This window comes from Metopolophium dirhodum, chromosome 5, assembly GCF_019925205.1.
Source record: "Metopolophium dirhodum isolate CAU chromosome 5, ASM1992520v1, whole genome shotgun sequence".
NCBI classification, from domain to species: domain Eukaryota; kingdom Metazoa; phylum Arthropoda; class Insecta; order Hemiptera; family Aphididae; genus Metopolophium; species Metopolophium dirhodum.
Genome location: NC_083564.1, coordinates 2,753,379 through 2,773,864, shown reverse-complemented (window position 1 = coordinate 2,773,864; position 20,486 = coordinate 2,753,379). Strand labels below are relative to the sequence as shown.

At 29.3% G+C, this 20,486-nt stretch overlaps 4 protein-coding genes across 6 annotated transcripts; 2 read left to right on the top strand and 2 right to left on the bottom strand.

Annotated features, from left to right (window-relative positions):
* Nucleotides 1–335: 335 nt before the first annotated feature.
* On the top strand, nt 336–1,936 carry LOC132944399 (transmembrane protein 170A). The gene is made up of 3 exons (XM_061013715.1): nt 336–746; nt 824–929; nt 1,674–1,936. The coding sequence occupies exons 1-3, from the start codon at nt 653–655 to the stop codon at nt 1,867–1,869; spliced, it is 396 nt and encodes a 131-aa protein (XP_060869698.1). The 5' UTR covers nt 336–652; the 3' UTR covers nt 1,870–1,936.
* A 106-nt stretch (nt 1,937–2,042) lies between these two features.
* On the bottom strand, nt 2,043–7,077 carry LOC132944397 (uncharacterized). The gene is made up of 3 exons (XM_061013711.1): nt 6,134–7,077; nt 4,446–4,651; nt 2,043–3,867 (listed from the first exon to the last, which is right to left on the bottom strand). The coding sequence occupies exons 1-3, from the start codon at nt 6,275–6,277 to the stop codon at nt 3,312–3,314; spliced, it is 906 nt and encodes a 301-aa protein (XP_060869694.1). The 5' UTR covers nt 6,278–7,077; the 3' UTR covers nt 2,043–3,311.
* A 253-nt stretch (nt 7,078–7,330) lies between these two features.
* On the bottom strand, nt 7,331–11,394 carry LOC132944396 (DNA ligase 1). Of its 3 annotated transcripts, none has more exons than XM_061013709.1 (13): nt 11,223–11,394; nt 11,065–11,128; nt 10,858–10,990; nt 10,637–10,722; nt 10,366–10,557; nt 10,152–10,265; nt 9,856–9,961; nt 9,650–9,793; nt 9,194–9,567; nt 8,902–9,123; nt 8,747–8,808; nt 8,560–8,657; nt 7,333–8,178 (listed from the first exon to the last, which is right to left on the bottom strand). In XM_061013709.1, the coding sequence occupies exons 1-13, from the start codon at nt 11,284–11,286 to the stop codon at nt 8,107–8,109; spliced, it is 1,731 nt and encodes a 576-aa protein (XP_060869692.1). In that variant the 5' UTR covers nt 11,287–11,394; the 3' UTR covers nt 7,333–8,106. The 3 variants fall into 3 exon arrangements, 2 of the variants coding, with proteins under 2 accessions (XP_060869692.1, XP_060869691.1); XM_061013708.1 differs by having other exon boundaries at nt 7,335–8,178; nt 11,065–11,131; XR_009664455.1 differs by lacking the exon at nt 8,747–8,808 and having other exon boundaries at nt 7,331–8,178; nt 11,065–11,131.
* Nucleotides 11,395–18,722: 7,328 nt separating this feature from the next.
* LOC132945111 (uncharacterized) lies at nt 18,723–20,005 on the top strand. Its single transcript, XM_061014759.1, has one exon. It carries the CDS (start codon nt 19,098–19,100, stop codon nt 19,425–19,427), a length of 330 nt encoding a protein of 109 aa, XP_060870742.1. The 5' UTR covers nt 18,723–19,097; the 3' UTR covers nt 19,428–20,005.
* The last annotated feature ends 481 nt before the right edge of the window (nt 20,006–20,486 follow it).

The window sequence follows — 20,486 nt, the reverse complement described above, 5'->3', positions numbered from 1 at the left end:
TACAATGGATAGAGCCATACGAACTATTTGTGAAGCCAACATCACTGTAGGACCTCGATGATATGCGCATGCGCGTAGTCTCTTATCATTAATGCTTGGCGCAGAGTGTCGGCATTATAATAATATGAACAGATTGAAATATTATGATAAGCAGTTGCGCATGCGCAGATGTCACAGGTCCTATAGTAATGTTGGCATCAACTCTTTTTATGCCCGTAGTATGCTATGACTCCATCCATCTACAATGATTGTATATGATCTAAGTGATAAACCATAGAGTATTACTCTATGTGATAAACACACGGCTGGTATCAGCTGTCAAGGTTTATAAACATTGGGTATCTATGTTCCATGATCGCAATGATAAGTAAAAAAATTAAAAAACGGATCAATGGAGTTTCAAATTACTTGCAATTGTAAAGTTTGTATCAAGTTAAATTCGACTTTAAACATATTGCTGTGGTCTTAACAGTTGGTGTACGCACGAATGTTAAAATTTAATAATTCATTCACAGTTGTTCGACTGTTTGGAAAATAATAGTACAAGACGTTCAATAACAACTTTATAATCTGTAAACTAGTAAACTACTTACACTATTAAATGGTTTGAAATCGTTTTTTCTTTGTTCAAACGAAAGATCGTATTTGTAAAATGATGCCACTCAACGATTTCAAGAATCCTGAACTTGTTCCGATCTCCAACGTTATTGGTTTGGCATCTCAACGACCCCTTAGTACATTTCCTGGTAATCCATTAAAAAACGTAAATTAATTTCATCAATATAAATCAATGTTAATTTTTTGTTTTGTTAACATTTTTCAGAAATGTGGTATCAAACTTTCTTATGGGCATTATTCTCATCTGCTATTGTCCATACTGTAGCTGCGATAATTGCTTTCGCTACACTCCATAAACATAATTTTGGAAAGTAAGATAATATTTTGATTTACTTTGGTTTATTCTAAATTGATGTCTTAAATATTGTTGTACATAGAATAACTGTTTCTCCAAACCTACTTCCTGGCAATGACATCCATATAACATTTGATTTGAGTGTTTCTTCGTTGGTATCATACTTGGGGGGGGGATGAGTGGTGGATATTTAATTTGACCATCAAGGCCGTGCTAAGGTAGAAAGGCAAATGAGATAATATTGTCTTAGAGCGCTGATTTTTTATGTTCAAAAATGTATGTTGAATAGGAGCATCAAATATTATTGCCCTTGCCCCCGGCTTAAGGCACCAATGTTAGTTTGCACGGCACTGTTGACCACATCATCCACTCGACTCCTTAAAAATAAATATTTGAATATTGGTAAATGTAAGAAAGTCAATGTATAAAAATATATTATTTTTCTGTATTATTCTAGAAATGCAATTTAAGTAATTAGAAAAAAATTAATATTTTTATTTATAATTTATATAAAATAAACAGCCTTTAAGAGAAATGCATAATACGCTTGGTACATACATCAAAAGGATTGATTAAAGAGCCACACTTAATACCAACACTTAACTTGATTTATTATCTAATTTTTCTTTATTTCACATTTTATTACCTTTTTTTTAAATTTAAAATTTGTTTTATAATATTTTAATGTTATAAGGTTACCTATTACTATTTTGTTAATATGTTTGTTTTAATACTCATTTATGATTTATTTATGTTTTAGGTTTTTTCCATTGTTCATTCTATTGGTTGGAATATTTGCTCCACTTAGTTCGGGCATAGTTAGCAGTGCTACCATAGCGTTTGTCTATCGAGCATCTAGTATTCAAATGCAACCATTGTATGCAATGTTTTGGGGAGTTGGACAGACACTACTCTCAGCAGCTGTAGGTTTTACAAGAATATTAGCTACATTGTAGAACAATTGAAACATAATTTGTACATACCTTATATATTTGTATATAATGTAATATAAATTATTGTATATTTGCGTGGTATTTATTAATAAATACAAATTGTGATACAACAAAATTGTACATATTTATTTTTTAATAAACCAAATAGAATGTTGAAAGTAATATAAATATTTGCTTTTATGCTTTTGTAACTATACATGTATATTAGTAGCAATATCAGTTTAAATTATTAAATAAATAGAAAAATCACACGCTTATCTTGTAAATAGATCATTTAGGTCACTGTAGACAATGTGTTCCAATTAAATTACGAATTAAATAAATTGAACAGAAAATGATTTTAAATTGATTTCCTGGTAATTCGTTGACAAATAATAACAAATAATAATATTATAGTATTTTAAACATCTTCCAATCATCTAAATTATTTTTTCCAAACACAATTCATTCAGTGATACTGTAACTACAATTGATTTCTTTTGAAATGTTGTTTCATAATCATAATTTATTATGATTAGAAAAAGTTATGCAAATAACACATTAATGTGATAATTAATCAAATTAAAATTTAATATATAAATTGAAAAGTGCATGTCCCGTATTCTGGAATACGATTCTCTTCCAAATTCCAGCAATTGCGTAGAAAAAACTTTACTGGAGTCTTTATGGCCCATATTTTGGTGCCCATAAAAAAATAAAACTTCAGGTGTGTCTTTAGCCCCATAAGCTACACCTATGTCCTATATGACTGATATGTCTAAGAACAATTTTAAATTTTCACAAAATCGGTCAAGTAGTTTTTGAGTACCTATAAAGCTACAAACAAACAATCAACACTCATATTTGATTTAAGACATTGGTATATAGGTAATTCGAGACTATATAAATGCGACGATTTGATATTTTGATGTGTGCTTTTACAGTTTTACCTCATCTGCCCGAGTTAATAGCAACCATATTTTTATATAGGTACAAAAAATATTAATATCCACTCATGTGTCTCATTATTTCTACTATTAATATTATAATTTATAACCTGTAAGATATTATAACCAACTGCGACCATTTTTCTTTCCGGAAAACCCTTATTCGGACTATTACGAACATTAAAAAACAAAATTATACGCAATTTGGTCCGGCTGTTTTAAATTGATGCGATTACCAACGAACAACATTTCATTTTTATTTATATAGATAAAAATGTATCAACATTTAATTTATTTATTTTGTAATAAAGTACAAAAATGTGCAAATAATGCTGGTCATTATAGTGTTCATGAAACCGAACAAAGAGAGAAAAAATTAAAGAATCATTGGTGAGAATGCAACAAAAGTTGTTAGTAACAAGTTACTAACAATAGTAAAGCTCCGTAATATTAATTATTGTAAAGAAATATGTAAAAAGTACTCATTGTTGTTTGCATACAATTTAATAATATAATATTTTACGGCTCTTTTTTTTCGACAGTTGGTGTTTTTTTTAACGACTTTTCCTTTGTTACAGTTTTCTTTTTCATATCAGCTTTCGATGAATATAATTTGTCCTTCATAATTGTCTTGACGCTTACGTTGGACTTGTCGACGGATCGGTTATCCGGAACAGCGGTAGAATTTTTTTTTTTCGTGTTCACGCCGATTATAATTCTCTCGCCGTTTTTCTTCGCCGGGGCGTTTCTAACGTTAACCGCTGGCCCCCGCGATTTCGCATTAACACCTTTACTAGGGTTTTTCTTTTTCGACGACTTTTTTTCCTGGGAAGCGGGCTCTTGCGTCTGTTCGATGGTCGTCTGTACGGCAGACACTGCAACCCGTTTGAACGAATCGTAGTCGAATATTTTGCAGCTCTCACCCGTACAAAATTCGATTCCGCATTCTTTGCACGACAAAAACTTCGACTCCACTCCTCCGGAGGCGTTTTTCTTTCTCCGCAGAAAACTATCACGTGGCGTCTTTTTCTCCGCGTTCCTGGTCTTAAGCGTAGCTGTACCCAGTTCGACTTGTCTAAGGTATAAAAACAAATATTTTTAATTTTAACCAAATTTCAAAATTTGTACCATTATTGATTATTGCCTATAACTACCTAATTACCAAATTTCAATCCACGCTTATCATTGACGATATATTATCTATATGTCTATGACAGTATGGCGTCTATATAGTTGATATAATAATAACAGTTTATTTACTACTATTTTATGAAATACGTAATTATATAACCACGATTTAATGTAAAAGTGCCACAAATGTATACATAACCCGTTAGATTTTTTATTATTCATCGGTTCATAACGTTTCTTCTAAAGTAGGTACGTAACTGATACCTTTAAAAGTATCCTTACTAAAAAAAAGTTTCCGATACTCGGAGTTCAATATTTTTGTTTAAAACTATACGTGTATACTTCTTAGGTAGGTTAAATGTAAATAATGAAACTTAAGGCTACCCTACCTAACCTACCCTCAAATAGATGTTTTATTGTTGACATTGAAACGTTATCATATAAAATGTATTATTTATATAATAGGTAAAACTATTCATCGAGGCAAAATGCAAACGGTGTAATTTTTTTTTAAAACGTTACCTCGAAAAATATTCTTCATCGATTTTTGATTTTGGGCGAAGAGAAGTTAGCATTTTCCATGGGATATTTACCGAGTACAGCTCGTCTAATGATACTCCTTTCATTTCTGACGGCGTTGGTTCGGCAAATGGGAATGATTTTTTACTCTCTTTCTTAGGTAGTTTAAATTTGAATTTTTTTTCTCTTATCTTAATATCACCCAGTTTCTAAAACAAATCGACAACAATTTTGTAATAACTTAATCAACAGATTAATTTGACAATATTTTGTAGCCTTAAACATTTATTATGACATATCAAATTATAAGTATAGGTACCTCTAGGTATTTCAAAAATACAACTGAATAATGAATTAGTTTTTAATAAATATTTTACTATGTAGTATGTAGGTAACTTAAAATATAGATGGAAATCTGGAATTAATATGTATTTGATTAGGTATGCCAATAGGCGATTATGCAATATAGAATACAGATTATATGTAGGTAGGGCGTAGGTACATTATTAAATTATTTCTCAATATAGCAATATAGGTAATTTTATTATAAACATGTGATTATTATTTATTAATATTTATATAAGATCGACATTAAAAGAAAAATTTACTATAAGATCAAAAAAATGTGCGTGGGGTATGGTTGCTAACCTATTTGTATTTTTAACCTCATAATTTAAAACTAATATATAATTCTTCAGTCTTGTTAAGAATACTTTTCAAATGTATTCGGAATACGTATTTAAATATACTTGGTGTGATTTGTATTTTAAATACGTATTCAAATACTTTCTTTTAAAAGTATTTAAATATAAATACAAATACCTTTTAAAAGTATTCAAAATACTTACAAAAGTACTTTATTTTAAAATCAATAAATGAATAATTAATAATCAACTCAATGACAGTCGACTATAACCACTACTACCACGCCATGAAGTACTATTGATAAATAGTTTCTTTAATCAAGCAAATCAAACCCTCTTATGTATCCCTACATCTATTGTGCTTATTGTAAACAAGATTGATACAGTTTGTAGGTACAAATTAAAATAAATATGAAAAAAAAAGTTGAATAACATTAATACCTATATCTTATATTCAAATTATAAACTACTACCACAGTACCACTCATTAAATAAGAAGAAAGACTATTTAAAGATTCAAGATAAATACCAATCCAACCAGTGGTGGTCAGTGTCTTGTATGCCATAGTATAATATGTGACTATGGGAGTGAGGAGCCCACAGGGGTTTCAGTGTTCAGTCATTCTGTTATCTGCTTGTATTTTTGGCGAAACCTTATTTATAAATTATCAGAGGTTAGAACCATTTTAAAATAATATTTAAAATAGTACATTCCGAATTATTAGTAATTGGAGTTTGGACTTTGGAGTAGACCACGAAAATGAAAAAAAGTATTTAGTATTCTAGAATAAAAATAAAAATAAAAAGTATTTTTTAAGTATTTGAAGTACAAAAAAAGTATTTAAATACAACTATTCGAATACTTAACAAGACTGTAATTCTTTCGAGTTTCAAAGATTTTTGAATAATTTCGTTTATGGTCTACCTAGTTACCTATATGATATATATAATGATATCAATTATATATGACATGTATTCATATTAATATATTATAATATGTTATGGCAGCATACGTAAGCTTCAAATTTGGTAGTAATTAAAAATTACTTTTTCTGGTTTTATCTTGAACTCTGGCACTTTTTCGACAAGTTTTCTTAATTCTTCCTTTGAATTAGCAGTACAGTTATGTAAATCCAATAGTGTAGTCTGTTCTTTCTTTTTAGCAAGAAACTCTTCAATTTGTGAAGCCATTTTCTTGTAATTGTTTCAATAAAATCCATAAATGTCATCATTTCTCAAGCATCACGTATTTGATCTGTTAACAAATAAAAAGATGAATAAATTAGTATACACAGGTACTTATCAAACCAATCCTCATAGAAATACTTAAATAATTTACGACCAACAAATTTATAATTTGCGTTAGGTAGGTATCAAATATATTACACATCGTAATGGGTCACGTTTTGAAATTAAAACTCTACATTTGTACCTATATAATGTAAGTACAGCATTATCCATAAAATTTCTTTAGATTCAAATTCGTATATTGTTTTGATTACTGTTTATGAGGTATTGTAATATTATATAAACCTATACAATAATAATTTAATCAAGTAGGTATATAATAATGCCACAGGACCAAAATATATACCTACATCATACATAGGTGTGTTCCATAGTCTTATATAGCAATATTTTTTCTAATATTAAATAAAAAAAAAATGCAAATAGTCTCATGCACTCAACACAATAATACGTAATAACTAATAACATCCAAACCAAAAAAACATATTATTTATTTTGTTTAACATCTTTTGTAGCTAATAATTTTAACGTAAATAATGTTTTTTTGTATCACAAATGTATAGATCATTTAAATTTTTTAAATGAATTGTAATTAATATCAATTTTCAGTAATATAATATAGGACCTTAGAGCCAGAGAAAAAAAGTAATAACTGTATTCTTATTGATATAATATTTAGTTTAAGGTTAAATCTTCATATATATATATATGTGTGTGTGTGTGTGTGTGTGAATAATTATTATTAAATAATAATTACATTATATAATGGATCTATTAGGTGTATGCAATATAACCCCATAAATGATAAATAATAATAATAATTTATGATATAACATTTTGGCCTTCAAGTATTTTTATGATTTTGTTCGATTACAAACTAAATTTTCTTAAATAACTAATTAATAAATATAGTATGTAACACACTTAATTTATTTCTAACCTTATAAGACTAATATCTATTTATTATAAATAATAATATATAGGTACAATAAAGTTATGATATAATAATATTTTAATATAATATAATTCAATAATTCTAATTAATAAAGGTACTGGTACTTATTATATAATGTTAAATTTTGTTTCGTAGCTACATTTTAAAACTTTAACCAATTTTATAAATACGTTTCTGTGGTAAATTACCTATACTTTTAATTTTTAATTGAACTTAAAATTTCACAACATTTCATGCGTTTACTATAAAAGTTTATAATATAACGCATAAGTCGTATTTATACATATAATAATTGTTATTTACAATATTATATACACATCCCTATATAATTTAGATACCTAATTAAAAAATAACAATCGAAGGTTGTACATTTTAGAAGTTTAAATTATAATAATGTCTGATTTACTATAGTTCTATATTTTAACATAGAACAATTATACATTTATACCTAATACTTAAAAGCAATTCAACAAAATTAAATGTTTTTAACAAGAAAAAAATTATAATGAAAAAAAAAAATTTTTAACGTTTGAACTTTTAAGTTAAGTAATTTTTCAGTTATGCAGGTACTAGGTAGATACCCTTAAACTAATTGATCAATGCTTCTTTCATACATTTTATTTGAAAGTGCTGAAACCGTAGGAAAAAATATGTATGGCAAACAATTTTTTTTTATGAAAATGTTATTAATATTCTTTAGTATTTGAAGTTAGTTTGTTGGTTATGTTTTTTTCTACTGTTGTCTCAGTTGTCTGCAGTAGTTCCTAGTCCTAATATTGAGGTAATATTAATGATTTATAAATTTAATACTAAATAATCATGAAGAATCTGATGACGGTGATTCGTCAGCAATAACACTTTTCCAATGTTTTCGTTTGGTTTCCAGTACCTATACGCAAACAAAAAAAAAATGATAATTAACAATTAATATGCTACCTACTACTATATGGCTTTAAGTTTTCTCGCGCACAACCAACTGTATTATAGCTATATCTAATAATACAATTATATTTTGTATATTAAAACATATAATAACGTTTTTCGTTGAATAAAAATAGAGAGATCCCGAAGTTAATGTTTTTCGTGTGCCTATAATTAATGACAAAATATTATATTATATAATAATTATCGGCGGTATTTTTAAATCCAAACACTGTTTACGCATTAGCGATCGATAAGCTTATAATATTATTATTTATTCGAATGTTCTATGCTATGATTACAAAGTATTTTATTTATTCCTATGGGTTATGATATATTATACTCTTACTTTTCGTAACGATGATAATTGGTATAACACATCACTAACCGATATGCTTTCTGACAACGAAGGAGTTTTATTTGGAACACTATTACTGTTTTTCATTTCTGCAACATTTTACAACAATGTGACTTGTATTTTAATACATAACACCTAATTCGAATTACAAGTAGGTGCCATTTTCCACACAACACACCTGCAAAATTTGGCCGGCCGTATGCAAACGTCTTTTTTGAATAATTGTCCGGATACGTAAAGCTACATTAAAATATATACACGACCACATGAACACACATACCTACAATGGCCTAATACATTTTACCATTTCATAGTAATTTAAAATAATTTTACCCAGCTCGTCCGTTTACGTTTGGTGATTGGCTTTTCGCTGAATTTGTATTGCTTATCCGTCTGGTCCATGGCGACTTTTGTCTCAGTTTCAACTGGTAATTCGGATCTTTGGCACTTTGCTTGATGTACTGTACTTCTGGTCTGTTCACTCCCCATTTAGGCCTTTGGTCCAAATCTATAGATTTTTGATATACACTACCAACCGAAGTTTTCGTGGGTTTCCTGAAACAAAATAAATTGTGCTTGACAGTCTAAGAACAGCGTTTTAGCTTAATTTATATTTTATATTTACTTTAAAATATCGGTTTGAATTGCAACACTAGTGGTCTGACTCCGAAATTTGCTCGGCGTCAACAATTTTTGGCGGTTTAGTGGAGAGAGTGAAGTTTGAAGTGTCACGTCGACGTCTGGCAACTTAGGGGTCTCTTTAATCTCTACTGGACTAGGTACGTTTGATTGTGCCTTGGGTTCTAGGCAAACTTTAGGCTCTAAATTAGGTTCACTGCAGTTACTAACTACCACTACAGGTTCTGTGGAAATTCGTTCTTTGATTTCTTCCTGATTTTGTCGTTTTTTTTGCATGTGTTTGGATTTGTCCTCCTTTGCTTGTTTTTGTGCATTCTCCAAAACTTCTTGCATCGCTTTTGCTTTGCGTTCGTCACACAACTGTTTGAATACAATATGCTCATGAAAAAATATTTTATCACTCTTCATAGATAGTTTTACATAACATAACTTGTTTACTTACTTCTTTTTCCCTTTGTCGTCTCAACTCGTCTTCTAGCCGTTTCTTTTCAATTTCTTGCTGCCTTTGTATACGTCGTTCTTCAACTAAATCGTCCTGTTTTTTCTTTTCGAGTTCTTCTTTTTTTTTTAATTGTCTTTCTTTTAACTATGGAGAGAATACAGTAATAGATTATCGCTACAAATTATTAACACTATGGTCCAGTTCACCTGTTGTTTTATAGCTTCTTGAAGTTCCATGGCTTTTTGCCGTTTTACTTCTCTAGCGGCTAATTCTTCAGTGGTCAAAGGAATATTTTGACCTAGCAAGTAAGTCCTATGCACTCACACGACAAAGAAATATAAACCATTTAATTTTAAAATGTATTATATACCGCATATTTGTATTGGTATTTATAGAAAAATAAATAACTAATACATATTCGTCGCACCTATATTTGTTTAATATTTTAGTATAAGCTATCAAGCATCTAGTTATGTAGTAATAATTGTAATATATATTTTACCTGTTATAAACGTTGTTTGAATCTAATGAACTTAAAGTGTCGCAGCTACCTCCAAAATCTGAAGCTTTATGAGTGTCTTGGAATTGTGTTTTTCCAATTTCGTTTGTTGCAGAACTATTTAAATTTAAATTATACCCAATATATATTTACTCTTCATAAAAATATTGTACGTCTTCACTTCCGAGTTATTAAAATCTACCTACTCATTACTTACGGTTTTTCTGATGAATGTTCTACCCATGCTGGTGTCTCATTTCTTTCATTGGTTAAATATTTTCTCTCATTTGAATTGAAGTTTGAAGGATTGAATCCACCATTATATTGCTTGTCCCACTTTTGTCTTTCTAGTGTCCCTCCGCCTTCAATAGTATTGTTTTCTTTTGAAATTGTGTATGTCCGATTTAATCTTTTATTTTAATGTAAAAGTCTATTAATTCAAAATACAATATTTTTTTAACATTGTAAGTATATTATTTTTCACTTACATAGTATGAGTGCTTTTTGGTTTAGAATCATCCATCACTCCAGTATCGATGTTTAGATCTTTTTCGATTTTATTAATGTAGGTATTCTATACATATTATTTAAATAAATAATGTTAAGTGTTAATAGTGTTAGGTACACAATGAATAATAAATAATAATGAACATTTAAAAAATTTATTAAATCTAATGTCACACAAATTAATTAAAGTGAATTATCTTACGTTTTGTATGTTTTGTTTTTGATTATCGTGAGAAATTGGAGGAAAACTTAAATTTTTTTGTGTTTGTAAATCTTTGTATGTGGCTAGACGATCAATGTCATTTGAACGTATTTCCGGATAAATAACATGATCCCTGTAATGGAAAAATAAAAATAATATTTAGTAAGATGCCGTGATCACAAATTGTTTTAATAGAAATTGGAATACCTCTGATCATTGAAAACAATTGGCGTGTTTTGATTTCTCCAGTAATTGTTTAATTTTACCAGCTCTTCTAAAAAATATTGTTGTAAATCAAAAAAAAATTTCGAATAATTGAAAACAATCGCATGCTAGTACAACGATTTAATAAATATTTTACCTACCTTTTTCTTTTGCCCATTGTTGTTTTTTTAACTCGACCAACGACACCGACTTCACAACCATCATTTAACTAGTGAATAAATAATGGAGATCATGCGAGAAACCGTGTTTATCTGGCCACAAAAGAAAACAATAATGACGCACATACGAAACACGATACTGTTACTCCTTAAGACTGCATACATATGGGGTCAATAATCTTATACATATTGACCATATTATACGTAGCCATAGTAACCATTTGTTGACACTATACTAAATAATACTGTAGTTTAAATATTTTGCATGATTTAAATTTAAGTGAATGTATGTGTACGTAATATTATAATTTATAATACGTATATTTTACCACCATTCATATAATTTATGCATTATAAAATTACATGTATAATATATATAATGCCTATTAATTTCAAAAATGTGTAAATAAATTTAGGATAAGTTTCCAACAAATATATAGTTTCTTAATATAGCCACGGTGCATCATAAAATATAAAAAAACTTGTGAAATATGTTATTATAACTGTTAATATTGCCTAATACAAATCAACAAAATAAAAATAATAATACCAAATAAATATACCAATCAAATATGTGTGTGGTATTTTGTCCAACTTAAATTTTGTTCTAAATTTAAAATTGGTTTAAGATACTAATACCTATATAATTTCAGTGAATTGGGTTTTAAGAGGTGATTTATTAAAGAATTTCCTTACATACGAATATACCCAAGATAGACGAAAGTGATGAGAAAAAACATTGTGATTATTCTATATCGTCGAGTTTAAAAAAACATACACAATAATTAAAAAATCTGTTCAAAAAAATATATAGAAAAATCTTGATATCTTGGATTAGTTTTTAATAAATTTAAAAATATTTTTACATTTAAAAATTGTGGGTTATTTGACTTTTAAGTCATAAACATATTTGTCTGAATATTTTTATAATAAATTCCGAAAAAACATATCTATATTTTCTTTACGCTTTTACGTACATAATTTGCATACAATTTTGAATTGATACACCCACTGTTATTATACTGAAATATGTACATTGTATTTGTTTAAATTGCTATTGCCTATAATAGTTGTCAATCGATAATATCCATCATAACCGATGTATTATAATAGCCTATATAGGTATTCTGTGTATATAATAAAACAGTTTTATTATTTATTACGCTGTGTAATATTATTGTTGCATGGCATTACATCCTGTAGAGGAATACTTTGCACTATTAGTTTGTATTGTATTGTTGCATTTGATTTAAATATAGGTTTAATTGAGTAAAACTAACAAAAAATTTCAAAAATATTTCGTAAAAAACCAATTTAATAATTAACAATTATAAACTATTAAATTTTCATATTTACTTTTGTAATCATTCAAAAAATTGGTGCAAGTAAGTAGGTACCTACCTACTACCTATGTAAATAATTAACCTTTTTTCAAGAACATTGATTATTTGAAAATAAAATAAATTTACATGTGATTAAAATATTTATGAATTATGAAACTATCAATTTAATATAGATTACTTATGTTTATAAATTTTCAAATTCAAAACTTCCGCAGTTACGGTGTGTGGCCTAGTATTTTGGAAACTTAATTTAAATATATTAATATTAATGATTAAAATTGTGTATTATATAGCAAGTATCAATTATAATATAATATTATTTAGCGATTTATTATAATATCGTCCTATACCTTACCGGCATTAAAAAATACGAGCGATTTTCATTAGTGCAGACTTTATTACTTTATAATAATATATTAATATGATAAACAATTTGTGTAACCCAAGTTTCATTCTAGTAGGTACACTATGTATATTAATATGATCTTTTATTCACGTACGCATAACAGTACCTATGTTATACAGGTGGGTCACACGTATTTTAGGTGCGCATATTATGTGTCGAAGCACTGTCAACGAAAAATTGGGTCGGGGACGACGGCGACGTTGCGATGACGTTTATATACCATCGTCGTCGAGCACCATCGGATCTACGACATAATAACACAATATAACATAACACTGACAATGATAGTAGAAAGTACGTCGCACGCGACACCAGCCGGACGAACTGGAAAACGAGAACAAAAGACACGGCTGCAGGGACACTTAAACGGACAAACGTCGCGGACAGAGCGGCAGAAGGTTGTGTGTACCTTAGTACAGGGTGATTCAACGAGAATGCTCACCTCCGTTTTGCCCTTTGATAATGAATTTATTCATATTCTGGTTTTTGGATTTTCAAGTATACTTTAGCCTTTGGCGTGATAGTTTTAAATACTTAGAATACTTTTAATTACTTCTTATTGAGTATCCGTTTTAGATCCGATACCGCGATACTATAATATTCGATATTATATAATATGTTTTATATTTTCGTAAAACCATTTTTAAGGACTATTGCCCTCGGTTTATACATTTTTTAAACATAAATAGGAAACTAACTACTCGTTTGTATTTTTATTTAGATAATATATCAACATTTCATAATCATTTGCTTAACAATTCACAATATGAAAAGGTTGGTTCTTATTTCATATCAAAAAATAAAAAAATGTACCACATGCACATGCCTTAAATGGTAAACAAATAAAAATATGGTTATATTAATGACTTATGGGTCATAGGTCATTAGTCTTCAGTATATTTAAAAATTCCAATAAACTCAATCAGTTTTATTAGGTACTAAAAGAAAGATGGTGGTGAGCATGCTTTTCGAATCACCTTGTACATCGTAATGATAATATAATATCCCACGCGTCGTTGTAATTGTTCCCAAAGTACGATAATGGTAGAGACGAACGCGATACAGTGGCACGCGATTTTATGTATATAATAGTATAATACGCATTATTATTGAATATTACGGCGTACACGAATATCGAAGTTCGCACTGACAACGACGTCGAAATATTAAAATATAGCGAAATAATCTTATTTTATGACGTGAGCCGAAAATAATGTACAAATAACAACAAAATCGAAACACATTTGGGTAGGTATTTGAATGTTTGGTGATCGATTTATAGAATTTAAAAAACGCGTGTATGTAAATCATGCAAATAATATAACTTTATCTTGACTGGAAAATAAGTTATTGTATAATCGGTCAGCACTCAGCATTCTAAAATATCCTTAACAATGAAAAATAATGCTAATTTACTGCATTATTAGTAAAATAAATTGCACACGATTTTACTTCTGATTAACTATTAAGAAGACTAACTTGTATTTACGATGTACCTAACTACTTTGTTTCAGCGGAACTCAACCGATTAACCGATATTGTTATAAAATATTTGAATTTACCATTAATCCACATAATGTACATACATATAATAGGTACGTGTTACGTGTACCTATTCAATAAGTATGTACCTACCTATCAGTTATTATAACCATTTTTCACAAAAAATATACTGTAAGGTATTTATAAGTAAAATATAATCACTATCATAATAGCAATAAAAAATATTGATAACTACATCCCTCATCTACGCAGTTATTTAGAATATGCATTTAGTTATTTTAGAATATAGATACATATTGTTTGAACTAATTTCAGTGAATTGTATCATTGTGTTTTAGGTGTAATACTTTGATAATATTACCATACCAAACTGTAATATTAAAACTTATGAGATACCAGAAATATGGACACGCAACATTAATGTACCTAAATTGCCTACCTAGAACGCCGTGAGATCTTTTGAAATGTATTTTAAAAATATTATTATTACCTATACTTATATAAGTTATGCTTATGAGTTATGATGATGTATCGAGAAAATGGACTTAAAGTACATTTAAAATATGGGACCAAAAAAAATAATGTGGCTTAAAAAATTTGTATACACGCCTAAGTTGGTTGTCGTAGAGGCAAATGGGCAATGCAATATTATCATGTTATTTATTATAAATTGTATTATTGTAATTTTATTAAAATCACGGTAAAAACTATTACTTTAAATTATTTCATTCTCATTTTCTTGATTACATACAATTGCATGCACGTATTATATCGTTGTTAATCAATAGCTATACATAAAATAATAATTTCAATATCCTTATTAGTTAGTTATTATATTAATTATTATTGTTCAAATGTATTTCTAATATGGTAATATTATGTTGAGTGTTCCATTTATGTTTAAAAATAGCGTATAAAAAAGCAAGGGTAGTCTGTCAGGTACTTGTATAGTAAATATAAATTTGCACTTAAGTTGATAATTTTCTATCAAATATTTAATACTTATCTATTTCGAAGAGCATCCAATGAGAAATTTAATAGCTCGAGAGGTAATAAAATGAAGGTCAGGATATGAACAGGCAATACGCAAGTGTGGTAATTTTCGGTATCCTACATACTTATAAAATAGAGACATTTGTTTTTGACACTTAAATTCACAGCGGTAGTCTTTGGTAAAGTAATATAACATATTGAGAGACTTATAACTGATTAAAATATTGGTGTGATGTTGGAAGCTTAATGTGGAGTGAGGTTAGTAAATAATAAGTAAGTACCGATATCTTTAAAGATAATAGTATCATTAAGAGAGCTATTATTTTGAAGGATATAGGATTATCATGTATGACCTTAGACCTTAGTTAGTATTAGTAAATGACCTAAGATTATGACACGTCATGTAGAAAGTCATTTTTTTATTGTTTTTCCTATGCAAATATCATCCATAATCCGCATATACATATTATTAATTAATAATAATTATCACATGTGTAGCGTGGTCGTGAACGTGTTAATATACGGTTTTATGATTGTATTAATTGTTTTGATTTATACGGTTGTATGTCTAAGAATATACATAACCATAGTGACGTGGTCCGTACTTAACAACTGAACACGTGCATAACCACTGTGAACATTCAACACATCAAGTGCATCGCCAGCAAAGTTACTAAATATAAATATAATTTTTATTGAAAATGCATTTCAGTTGAATGATACACTGTAATTCATACTATAGGTAAGTAGGTAATACTACCCCAAATTAGTAAAACCGTTATTTTTCCTCCTACCATTGACCTCAGTCCGATTGAATTTTTGTTGGGTTACTAGTATTACTTATTAGATAAGCAAATTTACCTCCAGGCGCAATCAATGTGACTGCCATCCGCTCATCTATTTGTACAATCCATCATGTAATATGTTAATTTATCCGTTAGTTTATCCCGCAATAAAAATTCCAATTCGTCTGAAACAATAAAATCGTATTATGCCATCTATATACAGGGTAATTTTTTAAGCCTACTCACCCTAGTTTTGTGCTTAAATTATACATAATATATTCATATTCTGAATGTTTAAAATGTTTAGATACACCTGAAGATCGTATTTTCGAATACTTGAGATTTTTTGTACCACTTAAGAATTATTCTGCGACAATGCAAACTTCTATTTTCAAATAGGCACCCCCTCCCCTTTTCACTTTTAATTATTCAGCCGGTATTTAATTTGAGAATTTTAATGTATCTAAATCAAAATTTGAACGAATAGTTTTTAAATTATATAACTTAGTGTAGGTACTAGGTACCTATAGTACCTACCTACTAAGTATAATATTTCTATGGTAATAGATCAAATAGATATTTGCGCTTAGATGATTTGAAAATATTAGTTATTACTATTGCTCTTTCAGTATATAAATAATTTGTAAAAATTATCGAAGTATAATGAAGACCACATATTATAATAGTACATATACTTTATAATTTTGAAAAACCATTTTTAAGGATTATTATCCTTAGTATAAACGTTTAAATAACTCAGAAACTACTTATTAGAATTTTGATTTAGATACATCAACATTTTTAAGAATTTGACATTTGAACATTTTTAACATTTAAATAATTTGTAGTAAAAAGGGAATTGAAAAATAGAAGTTTGTATCACAACAAAACACTCCATAAGTAGTACAAAAAATATCAGAAATTTAAATATAGTCTTTAGCTATACTTAAAATTCTAATAATCAGAATTTGAATAAATGTATTATTAAAAGAAAAAATGGGGGTGAGTATGTTTACAAATTCACCATGTATATAAAATAACTTGTTCTGGCTAAACCTGACTGACCAACTGATTCTAGCCAGAAAAGCTGGAAGCTAGGAGTATGAAGTATAGTTTCATTTTGTGATGTAAAGAGTAAAGACCCACTAAAAAAGGATTTTCCAAAATTCGCATTTTAAAAAAGTTTTCAAACAAAGATTTTGAAATTCACGGTGGAAATTGAAATTTTTTTCATCTAACTGCAATGCATTATTTCATTGTTTTGATTTGGAATAATTCATTGTGGAAAATAACCTTTTACATAAGTACAAAATATTATGTCTGGAAGTAGTGAGTTCAAAAATTTTATTATTGGTAACTTAATTTTTTAAAAACAATAAAGAATTTCTTTCTCAATTTGTTTTCATTAAATGCAAAATTAAACATTGAAATACAATTATTTTAAATTTAGTCAACGTGCCATAGGTTTGCAATTCTTGATTTATACGAATGTGCGTTGGTCCGTGATATACATATATATTGGTGGACACGTGCACGGGGCCACCAAAATATTTAGTTAAAATTAGTTAATGTACCTAACCTACGTATACAATATACATGTTATAGTAAAAATTAAATAGATTTAATGATTTAATATTTGTATAATTTGATCTAGAAAATGATTTAAATGTATTTCGGTCTTGTTCAACAGAGGTAAGCGGCGCTTGCACATTAAAAACATATTTATTCATTTATTTTTAGGTCTTCGAGTGAAACATCCATTGATGTATAGACTCGAGCTCCATTTATCCTCGTAATATTTTTGAAATTTAATTAAATTTTTTATACCGAGGACTTTTTGCTCAAACGTTGTCTATGTTACGCTGTACCTACCAATTTTCTCACTGGAACTGGGGTCAATTTTAAATTGGATTGTTTTGTTATCTCAATTCCATCGGGATAAAGGAATATTTTATCCAATTGTGTATCCATATATTATGCTTTTAGTCCGTCCAATATACTCAAATGTGCATTTATATGCGATAACTACAAAATATTCCATAATAAAATTAAAGTATAACCTTCTAGTGTTAATGTGTTATGAAACATGTTCTTTATAGATTCACATTTTTCTAACCTTTCTAAACAAATATAAAAAAAAAACTAAACAAATCTTCAGGTCTACTTATCATAATATATTATTGTATAAACGCACAACCATTAAAGTCCTAACTGTGAAGACTCCTGATTTAAATCCTCCCGATGACGCCAGCGATGACCCCCACGGGTTACAAAAGATAATAATGTATAATAATACAAATTGATTGCACGTTGTAAATGATACGACGCGAAACAATAATACGTAAGAACAATACAGTATATCATCGCGGTCGTGTGTCCCGTGCACGCGCACCGATATCAGCGATGTTACAACGTTGTCAGCCGCGTGCCCGCGTGCGTATCGTTCCTACCTATTATTGTTGGCGAACACCGGCGGCGGAGGCACGCGCGCCGAGACGACTAATCGCACACTTAGCGGTTGTCGTCACGCGCATCAACAGCGCCGCAGCCGCCGCGCCGCCGTGCCGCCGTCGTCCGTTGTCGTATAAAGAGCGTTCGCTCGTCGCCGACAGCTGCACAAACGTCGTCAAACTCGCGACGCGAAGACACTTTGAAAACATAATAGTTGTTATTACTTATACGATATCATAGCATACGATTTTTACGTTTCCGTTTAACGATAGACTATCGTGAGTAACTTTTTATATTGAATATAAAATAAATTCGTCTCTCGAACGTGTCATCAACAGACACATACGATAAAAAGATAATCATCATCGTCGTCATTATGCCGTGTCACGAAGTCGCACCGACCGTCATGCAACAGTACCACACTTACGAAGACGACAGATCGTCTGGCAAAACATTCGACTCCGACTCTGACAGTTCCGGATCCGACGAGATAGTCACCGCGCATTCGACCAATGTGGTTCGGGCTTGCAGCAGGGGAAAGTGGCTGAAGACGCTGCGGACGGTCATCGACATGATGGACGGCGGTGGAAGTGGACGACGGCCGCGACAGGTCAAGACCATACTCAGGCCGCCGACCACGTACGTGTTCGTGATCGGCATGTCTGGACTACCGTCCAAGGTGGCCATCTACCCGAGGAGGATGTAAGGGGACCCGTCGGGAAGTGGACGCCTGACATTACGACGACCGGCAGACGATCTGCCAAGATGTGATGAAATATTACAAAAACCGGATGCCACGATATTATCATTATTCGTATGATTCACATTGATTTATTTCTAGTGTGATTTTGACCAGATAATATAGTCGTAAATTGGTTTTGTGACTGAAAATAATAATTATACATTGTGACCCTCTGACGTTTCCTATACTGTGTATAGGTAACGATCGTTTCGATATTTTCGAGACGTTTCTCTTAATTTATTTATTTATGCAATTTGAAATGTTTTTTCATCGTTCATTTCCAATGACGATAATTTTATACAATTTTTTTAAATTTTATAAACGCTTTTGATACGATCATATTATAATTAAATTATTTTGTATGGGGCATGTCCCACGTGGTACTTATCAAAATATGTGTGTAAAAATAAGAGAGATTTGCAATACTGAAAAAACGGGCCTAACTTCCGTGTAAATATGTATCAATAATTTTACCACGTCATTTAAATGTGTCTTGAAAATTATAAATTATTGTTTTTAACAAAATGAAACAATAAAAATAAATTCTCAGTGTGATATGAAATTGATTGTTTTTCCATTTTTTTTTATATCATAGGTGTATTACTTTAAGTAATAATAATAACTCGTACAATATATATATATAAGGCTGGGCAAGTTAACGATTTTTTTTAACTCGTTAAGTTAAGTTATTTGAAAACAATAAGGTTAAGTTAATTTAAAAGTTACTCGTATTTTTTTTCGTTAACTCGTTAAGTTAAGAATTAACTTTGAAAAAAAGTAACTTAACTTAGTGTAAAGTTAAAATTTGCTAATTTGCGAAAATAAAAAAATCCAGACACATAATATGGTTTATTAGATAGTTTTTCTTTACACTCAAGAAAATTACTGGGGAAATTTAAAATGATACATCAAAGCAAAAACCCATTCAACAATTTGCTTTATTCTTCGGACAAAAATTAACTTAATTTAGCTACTTTTGAAATAAAATTAACTTGAACACGTTAATCTTGAAAAAAAGTAACT

What these genes read in the sequence shown, in the direction of transcription:
- LOC132944396 (XM_061013708.1), bottom strand. Translation starts at nt 11,286, where the DNA reads ATGATGGTTGTGAAGTCGGTGTCGTTGGTCGAGTTAAAAAAACAACAA. An exon ending in CCAAAAAGCACTCATACTAT is followed by an intron (nt 10,558 to 10,636) that starts GTAAGTGAAAAA and finishes TTAAAATAAAAG; the next exon opens with ATTAAATCGGACATACACAA. An exon ending in GAACATTCATCAGAAAAACC is followed by an intron (nt 10,266 to 10,365) that starts GTAAGTAATGAG and finishes AAATTTAAATAG; the next exon opens with TTCTGCAACAAACGAAATTG.
- LOC132945111 (XM_061014759.1), top strand. Translation starts at nt 19,098, where the DNA reads ATGCCGTGTCACGAAGTCGCACCGACCGTCATGCAACAGTACCACACT.
- LOC132944399 (XM_061013715.1), top strand. Translation starts at nt 653, where the DNA reads ATGATGCCACTCAACGATTTCAAGAATCCTGAACTTGTTCCGATCTCC. An exon ending in ACCCCTTAGTACATTTCCTG is followed by an intron (nt 747 to 823) that starts GTAATCCATTAA and finishes AACATTTTTCAG; the next exon opens with AAATGTGGTATCAAACTTTC. An exon ending in CATAAACATAATTTTGGAAA is followed by an intron (nt 930 to 1,673) that starts GTAAGATAATAT and finishes TTTATGTTTTAG; the next exon opens with GTTTTTTCCATTGTTCATTC.
- LOC132944397 (XM_061013711.1), bottom strand. Translation starts at nt 6,277, where the DNA reads ATGGCTTCACAAATTGAAGAGTTTCTTGCTAAAAAGAAAGAACAGACT. An exon ending in TCAAGATAAAACCAGAAAAA is followed by an intron (nt 4,652 to 6,133) that starts GTAATTTTTAAT and finishes GATTTGTTTTAG; the next exon opens with AAACTGGGTGATATTAAGAT. An exon ending in GATGAAGAATATTTTTCGAG is followed by an intron (nt 3,868 to 4,445) that starts GTAACGTTTTAA and finishes TTTATACCTTAG; the next exon opens with ACAAGTCGAACTGGGTACAG.